General features: G+C 51.4%; 1 protein-coding gene across 1 annotated transcript; it reads left to right on the top strand.

Moving 5' to 3' along the window:
• Positions 1-1,234: 1,234 nt before the first annotated feature.
• On the top strand, positions 1,235-8,512 carry LOC105810917 (aquaporin-8-like). Its single transcript, XM_012644966.1, has 4 exons — positions 1,235-1,479; positions 4,622-4,748; positions 6,689-6,900; positions 8,374-8,512. The coding sequence occupies exons 1-4, from the start codon at positions 1,238-1,240 to the stop codon at positions 8,510-8,512; spliced, it is 720 nt and encodes a 239-aa protein (XP_012500420.1). The 5' UTR covers positions 1,235-1,237.
• The last annotated feature ends 360 nt before the right edge of the window (positions 8,513-8,872 follow it).

Genomic DNA, 8,872 nt, shown 5'->3' with positions numbered 1-8,872 from the left:
ATATAAGTGGAATCATATATAGTGTCTGTCCTTTTGTGACAACCCACAAGTTTTGTGATCATATAAGCTGTATAATCCTGGGAAAGTCAACCTTCCTGAAATTCCACTTCCAATTTACAAAATAATTGTAATAATAGTACCTACCTCATAGGGTTTCTGTGAGCTTCAAATGAGATACTATATATAAAGTAGTTAGCCCATGTCTGGCACATAGCACATGCTCAATAAATATTAGTTATACCTAAGAATATATTCTAAATTAATGGACACTGGTATTGTGCTTATTATGCCTGGCATTGTCTTGAGCACTTCACAAATATTAGCCCATTTAAACCTCACAACGACCCTGTGACATGGCTACTGTCACTACCATCCACACTTGACAGAGGAGAAAACAAAGGTGCAGGGAAGTTGAGGCACATGCTCAGGGTTATGTGGCTGGTTCACAGCAGAGCTGGGATTTAAATCCAGGAAGCCAGTTTCCAAAATGCACAGGTTTTACCACCACACCATGTGGCCTCTTGCTTATCTACGCTGCTTCACCCGGTGGGGGATCGTCTTTTGCCACTGGGTCCTGGGTCAGGCCATCAGGGTGAGGGCAGGTATTGGGGCCTCAGGTAGGAGATGCCTGTGGGCATCCGGGGAAAAACAATTGAAGATGAGTTTGCTGTTTCTTAACCTGAGAGGTCCCAACATGATGGGGCTCTCTGCATGCCCTCTGACACGTGCTGGCCTTACGTGAACCATGGAGAGCTGGAGTGCAAGGCCTGGTGCGTTCTGTCCAGGTGACGTAGCCAAGCCAGTGCCTTTCCCCTCATTGGCAGGAAGCTCAGCAATCCTTGACTCCCCACCCCAGCCCTGCCCTGGTGAGATGAAATAAAAAAGTTTCTTCTTCTGGGTTTCAGGGCCACCACCCACAAGGACTTTATTGGCTTCTGAGCACTGTCAGTGAGCCTCTGCATTCCTTTAAAAGAGGCAGAGCCTGTAGTGTGGGACCAGCGGAGACAAGAGTGCCCAGGACAACAGGTGCGGGTTTCCCAGCAGGTCAGGCAAGCGCCCGGGGCTTGTGCCGTCTCCTCCTGATGTCTGTAGAGGTGAGCCCACTGCCGCATCTTCCTCTGCAGCCTGGCAGAGCGAGGGGTGGCTGCGAATGAATTCAAGGTTGGGGGTCGGGGCCTCCTGTCTGGGCTCTCCTGCCACCCACGTCCACTGTCTCTTTCCCCTGCGGCAGGTAGCTATGTGTGACTCTAACATTGGCAATGCCAAGGCGAAGGAGCCGAGCACGGGTGACAGGTGGCGGGTGTCCTGGTACGAGCAGCTGGTGCAGCCCTGCCTGGCTGAGCTGCTGGGCTCTGCCCTCTTCATCTTCATCGGCTGCCTGTCTGTCATCGAGAATGGGACAGACACTGGGCTGCTGCAGCCAGCCCTGGCCCACGGGCTGGCCATGGGGACCATCATTGCCACACTGGGGAACATCAGGTGAGACCAGCCCCAAGCACTCAGCCTGGGGCTCCCTTGGGGAGCTGGGGTGGGGACAAAGCTGTGGTCAGGCCCCAGCACCACTCAGGACTCCGGGGAGGGCTGTGGAGCAGCGTGGGGTGGCGCCCCAGCCTGCCTGGGGTCCTCTCCTCACTCTGCAGCCCGTGAGCGCCTGGCTTTGGGCAAGTCCCTCTCCAAACTGTAAAATGGGAATAGGAACGTAGTTTTTCAATGAATTTTTTCCCAAACCAACATGTCTATCTCTCTAACCACGTCCCAGGCACTATTGTAAGCACTTTATAGATAATCATCCAAGCTTCACAAGAACCTTGTGGGGTAGGTCCTGTTATTAGCCTCATTTTACAGCTGCAAAAGGCCATGTAACCTGTCCCAGGTTATAGGGCTAGAAAGCGACAGAGCCAGGAACCAAGTCCAAGCTGTCTGGCTCAAGCACCCAAACCCGAGTGCCTCACGGGGGTGCATGAAAATGAAGTGAGGCGCTCAGCACACGCCAAGCACCAGCCGGTACTGGTGGCTGAGTCATTGTTACCACTACAAGGGGTTTAGGGAAAGCAGAGATGTGCAGAGGAACCGACTGGGGGCTTCCCCACTTGGGTGTGCAAGGACCTGCAGTGGCCCCGGCCAGTCAAGTGGTGACCAGAAGGGCAGGCAGAGGGGAAGGGCTCCTCTGGCTCAGCTCTCACCTGGGTGGGGGCTCAGTGGTGAGGGCTGTGGGGTCAGCAGGTTCCCAGGAAAGGCGCCTGGCAGGAGGATCTGTGACAAGGTTGGCCCATATTTAATCTCACTGAGAAAATAGATCTGAATAGGAAAATTAAGATACTGTTTCTGAGAAAACCAGAATGGAAAGAGAACTTTAACATCTCCTTAAATGTCTGAGGGAGGCTGTGAGTGGAATGAATAGCACACCACCTTCTGTTCAGATGGGTCTGGGGGTGAATGCAACCTTTGTCACATCTTCACTAGGTCACCAGGGCAAGTGCCTGAACCTCTGTGTACAGTGGTATAAATGTGGGTAATAATAGCTAATATTGTTACTAACTATCGAGACAGTACTATCTGCTGTTCATGTATTGATATATTACATGTTTGCAACAGCCTTGTCAGGTAGGGATCACTGGAGCAGAGAGAGAGAATGAACTTGCCCAAGGTCACACAGCTATGCAGTATCAGAAATGCAGTGTGAACCCAGGCCAGCTGTCAGGAGAGACCATCTCTCAGGCACTGTAGTATCCTGTCTCTCTATAATATGAACCTTTTATTCAATCATTGACTTTTTTGCACAAATGTTTATTCAGCAACTCATGCATGTCAGGCAATTACTTTGAGGTTGTTGAACAGATCTAAGGTAAGGTATGTAAAGTACCCAGTAAGTGTTCCATAAATATTTGCTGAGAGAGCAATCAATGAATAAACAAAATATTTTGAGTCTAGGGAACATGTGTGGTCCTCAGGGCATCCAACCCTGTCCTGTTGGAGCCATGCTCAATAACAGTCTCTCCCCAGGTTGGGCAGGTGAGACGGTGGAGGACAGGCTGATGGCCTCAGGGGTTCTAGCTCTGCAGGATCCCTGGGAAGCCACCCCACCCCCCTGGGAAGCCAAAGCATCCCCTGTTTGCTTTGGCATAGCCCAGGTGAGCTACCTGGGGCCAAGTGGACCTGGCTGCACCTCTTCCTGACTTTTTTTTTTTAGATCTGTTGCCCGGGCTAGAGTGCTGCGGCATCAGCCTAGCTCACAGCAACCTCAAACTCCTGGGCTCAAGTGATCCTCCTGCCTCAGCCTCCCGGGTAGCTGGGACTACAGGCACGCACCACCATGTCCGGCTAATTTTTTCTATTTTTAGTTGTTTGGCCAATTTCTTTCTATTTTTAGTAGAGACGGGGTCTTACTCTTGCTCAGGCTGGTCTCGAACTCCTGAGCTCATACAATCCACCGTCCTTGGCCTCCTAGACTGCTAGGATTACAGGCGTGAACCACCGTGCCTGGCCCTCTTCCTGACTTTTGGAGGCTGAGTAGCGGCTGGTGCTTTCATATAATGCAGGAGGCTCACCTGAGAGTCTGGGCATAGAGCTGGGCCAGACAAGCTGAGGGCAGCTGGTCAAGAAGTATCAGAGAGTGGGACAAAGTCCTTTTGTCCAGAGCCAAGGTCCTCTGTCCAGTCTCAGCTCAATGCCCTGTGTCCTTTGGGGGTGGGCAGGCTCACCGGTGGGCTCTTAGTATCTGGGAGCACTTTGGCTCTTGTGTGATGTTGGGGGGGGGTCATTGGGTCACTTTCCCTAATTGGGGGGTATCCATTTCCGGGAACCAGAGGGATGTAATGGGCCAACCTCTGAGAACAGTCCCTCCATCAGAGTGGGGCTGGGACACACATACCAATGGGGTGCAGGGGCTTGGGGGCCTCCTGGCTCTGAGGTCAGGGCTAGTTGAGCATCTTGATGAATAGGAAGCTCTTTACCCATGAGCAAGGCAGGGGCCAGCCAACTGGAAGCTGCCCTCTGACCCTAGGTCCTGACTCGTCTAGCTCCCATGTTCATCCCAAACTCCCGATCCCAATCCCTGACCCAATCAGGAACCCCCACCCTCACCCCCCGGTTCTCAATGCCATTTCCAACCTGAATCCTAACTTCCAAGTTTCAATCCTCACACTCTCAGACCACAAATGGGGATTTCTTGGCTGAGTAGTTACATCCAGAGCTCTCATTCTGAGCCTCGATACCAATAAGGGGAGGCCAGGGCTACTAACTCATCAGAACCTGTGGTTTCAGTCTGACCTGCAGCCACATCTCTGGAGGCTGGAGGAAGCTCTGGGGGAGTCTAGAAGGAGTTATGGGACAGTCTCCCCACACGTTCTTCCTCTGGGGCCACCCTGGGGTCGAGGCTTAGGCTTAGGGGCTACTCTCCCATACGCTTAGCAACCCCAGTGCCTCTCACCCCACCGCCCAACACCTCAGGGAAAATGGCAGCCATCTGGTGCCTCTTCCTATCTGGGCTAGATCCTGGACTGATTCTGGCCCTGTGAGGCCAGCCTGGGGGGCTGCTGAGGACATACTCTCTCAGGTGACAGACTCGTGGTTGGCCCTGGACAGTGGCCTCATGACTTTTTTCTGCTCTTGTGGGTTACAGTGGGGGACACCTGAACCCTGCGGCATCTCTGATGGCCATGCTAAGCGGAGGCCTCACCCTGATGATGCTCGTTCCCTACTGGATCTCCCAGCTGCTTGGGGGGCTGATCGGGGCTGCCCTGGCCAAGGTGGGTAACCCCCAGGGGGCTGGGCTGGTGGTTGCTGGGGGGTGTTTCAAGGGGTGGCAGACACTGGGGAAAGGCCCAACTCTTGGCTTGTTTCTGCTGGTGAAACAGGGTGGACCCTTTCCTACTGAGGTGGGCCTTGTTCCCTCCAATCCTACCCTGTTCTGTTGCCATCTGGACACAGCCCTTCCCTACAGACCAGAAAGCACATTCAGAACTTGGCATTTTTCTTCCTGAGCCCATTTCTGGCTGTGGAGTTGATTAGGATAGTTCTAATGTTTTTTCATTCATGTCCTCATTCATTGATTCACTTGTTCATTCATTCTACAAACATCTCACTAAGCACTCACTGAGGATTCAAGATGAATATGATTATTACCCTTGAGAAATTCCAGAATTAACTTCTCTGTGTATTCTCCAGTTTGCTTGCCTTTAAACTGAGTTACCTTTGATGAGAGTGGATATTTAATTCATAGTAGGAATCCTCCTGCCCCAGCAGGAAAGCCAGTTCTTCCTCTCAGCCACAGAACTTTTATAGTTCTACACACAAGTCCAGGGATGGATTCCCTCCTTCCTTTCCTCTTCTTCCTCCTTCTCTCTATTCTTCTTTCCTTCTTTCCCTCCACCCTTAAGTTTCAGTTTAACCAGGGACATTTCAAGACCCGGGTCTCGCTTGCTGTGTGTGGTGGATGGGAGAGCAGTCAGCCTGGCAGTGCCTGGCTCTGAAGCTCTCAGTCCTACCCACTGCAGGCTTTAGCCCAAAGTCCCATTTTGCTGTATACCTCGGCCCTGGTCTCTCCATGCCACCATGTGAGACCCACAGTTTGTTTCGCTGTCTGTAGAAGGCAGCCTGGACCTTCCCACTCTAATTCCCTATGGAAAGTGAGTAAGACTCTCACTCAAGCCCTGCCACGTGAAACTTGTCAAACATGATGTCGACAAGCGCGCAGCAGCAGCTGCCGTTCATGGAGCACACCCTCCTTACTAAACATTTTCCATGTATTCCTTTATTTCCCAACAACTTCAAGAGAAACCATAGTCAGTCCTTAGAGAGCGCTCACTATGTGCCAGGTATGCCAAGAGCCATACCTGTGACCTAGGAGCTGTCATTATTACCCCCATTTTTTTTTTTTTTTTTTTGAGACAGAGTCTCACTCTGTTGCTCTGGCTAGAGTGAGTGTCGTGGCGTCAGCCTAGCTCACAGCAACCTCAAACTCCTGGGCTCAAGCAATCCTACTGCCTCAGCCTCCCGAGTAGCTGGGACTACAGGCATGTGCCACCATGCCCGGCTAATTTTTTCTATATATTTTTTGTTTAGATAATTTCTTTCTATTTTTTTTTAGTAGAGACGGGGTCTCGCTCTTGCTCAGGCTGGTCTCGAACTCCTGAGCTCAAACAATCCGCCCACCTCGGCCTCCCAGAGTGCTAGGATTACAGGCGTGAGCCACTGTGCCCGGTCTACCCCCATTTTATAGATGGGGAAATGGAGGCACAGAGAAGTGGGTAACTTGCCCATGTTCAGACAGGCTGGTGAGTAGCAGAGCTCAGCTGCACATCCAGAATCCAGGAGCTTGTGTGCTCCACTGTCTTAGGTGGAGCTCCCTCTCTAGGTGTTGTGACCACTCCAAGGCCCATTTGCTTATGTTCTTTTTCTCAATGAGGGTCATCTAAATTACACAAGCTCAAGCCCATAACCCTTAGAACAACTGCTTGGTTGTCCCACTTTTCAGATGAGGAAAGCAAGGCTCAGAGAGGTCCAGTAGCTCACACAGAGTCACACAGAACTGGGGGAGCTGGGATGTGGACCCAGACATGTCCACCTCCAAATTGACATAACCCTTCACTGACTGTTAAGGTGGGCAGCGTGCGCTTTTAGGTCCCCTCCCCTCAGCTCCCAGCTGTCTCTCTGCTCCCTGGTGAGGCTCAGTGGCTTCTCTCCACAGGTGGTGAGTCCTGAGGAGAGGTTCTGGAATGCAACTGGGGGAGCTTTTGTGACAGTCCAGGAGCAGGGGCAGGTGGTGAGGGCACTGGTGGCAGAAGTCATCCTGACAGTGCTGGCCCTGGTCATATGCACAGGCGTCACCAAAGAAAGGACCACACGCCCTGTGGCCCCATTCTACATTGGCCTCTCCGTCACCATGATCGTCCTGGCAGGGTGAGTGTTCCTCAGCAGTGGGACAACCTGTGCTGACCTGGCTCTAGAGGAGGTCAGGCCCGGAGGCCACAGACTCAGCTGCCAATAGGGGCTGGTGCTGCAGATGGGGGCAGTGGGCTGGCAACATGGCAGACAACAGGGAGTGTTGGGGACTGTGGTGTCTAAGGACTTCAGTCAATTCAGCCCTAGTCAATCGTCACTGCATGAGAAGGTGAGTCTCAGGTGACCCAGCTGATTTCATTCAAGGAATATCAGAAATCTGGATTTTTATGTGAAGTTTTCCAATTTTGGTTGTGTAAATAAAACATTCTTATAGGCTATGTTCATTCAGCAGGTGGGAACCCAGATTTTAGCCTCAGGCTTAAAAAGAGCACCCACAGCCATTCTCTCATTTATTTTGAATATCTCAGTAGCCTTAAGGAGGGATTAAGGAAACAAGGTAGGGTCAGGGATTATTTAGCCCATTTTATAGATGAGGAACCTGAGGCTCAGAGAAGATAGAAGGGACTTATAAGGTAAATGGCCAGTGGCAAATTAAGTGACAGATCTGGGGACAGATTAAGTGACAGATTAAGTGACAAATTAAGTGACAGATCTGACAGATGAGGGAGCCCCATCCTAATGGCCAACTCCTTCCTTCCTTTTGACAGAGAACCTAGTCTAGCCCTTCTCCTGGGTCAGCTCTGTCATGTTTGTGTAAAGCTGTGTAAAGCTGTGTGTAAATGTGTGTAAAGCTGTGGCCATGCTTTGCTGCCGCCTAGTGGCCGTGGTTCACACACAAGCCTTTTGACTGGTTGCTGGACACAGGGTGGGATGTGGTCTGCAGGACCCCAGCTTGAGTGAATGGGCTGAGGATCCAGACCCAGAACTAGACAGGTGCACCTGGGACATGGGGAACAGTCCCCCTGCAGGAGAGTCAAGGCCCCAAGCTTGTGGTGCACACAAGGGTCTCGCTGGGTGGGCTAGATTATAGTTCGTATTATTGTACATTAATTATATGTGAGGCATGGGCTCTATATGCATTTTCTCATTCACTCCTGACAATAACCTATGGCATAGGAACTTTCACCTCAGTTGAAACACAGGAAGTTAAACAAAGGTACCATAAAAACTAGCTGGGCTGGGCTTTGACTCTAGGTCAGCTTGACTTCAAAGTGGGTGACAACTACTTGACTTTGCTTTATAGACTTTGGATAGGACTGAGATCCAGCCTCTCTTCCTGCCATCAGCAAACAGGCATTCTTTGCTGGTCATTTTTACCTTAGGGTGTATGGGGAGTGTCAGACTCTATACTCAGAGAGGAGCCATGCTTTTTGCTTCCCAGTGTTAAGGATGCACCCTGGGAGTCCATGATATGGAAGTTTAGAGAGGGTTTCCAGGGTCTGTGTGCCCTAGCCCTAGTTGGGGACATGACTTTGAGGGGAGGTGGGGCCTGGCTGGGATCCTGGTGACCAGTGTGCTGGCTGTTTGCAGGGGTAATGTGTCCGGAGCCTGCATGAACCCTGCCCGTGCCTTTGGACCTGCGGTGATGGCCAACCACTGGGGCTTCCACTGGATCTACTGGGTGGGCCCATTCCTGGCTGCCCTGCTGGTGGGACTGTTCATTAGGTAGGAGTGTGACTCAGTGACTGGCCCAACTGGTGGGCACCTGGTGACTGCTCCAGAGCATCCAGGAATGGAGGGTAGGCTCTCACCTCAGTTTGGAGAAGGAAAGAAGGAGCCTCTTCAGAGGAAAAGAACATGGCTCTATCTAGGACCTTTGGTTGCAAGTTATAGAAACCCATCTCACAACAGCATATGTCATGAAGGGGAATTCATGATCTCACATAATCCAACAGTTCACAGGTAGCAGTTGCTTTGGGTGGTGCTCAAACAACGTCTTCAGGACTTGGTCTTTCTTATAGGCTTTAATTCTCTCTGTGTGGGCTTCCTGCTTAGATGGGCTCTCCAACAGAGAAGAAAGTGTTCACTA

Source organism: Propithecus coquereli, unplaced genomic scaffold, assembly GCF_000956105.1.
Source record: "Propithecus coquereli isolate 6110/MARCELLA unplaced genomic scaffold, Pcoq_1.0 Scaffold223, whole genome shotgun sequence".
Taxonomy (NCBI): domain Eukaryota; kingdom Metazoa; phylum Chordata; class Mammalia; order Primates; family Indriidae; genus Propithecus; species Propithecus coquereli.
Note: the sequence above shows the minus strand (reverse complement) of the source record. Positions and strands in the feature narration are given on the sequence as shown.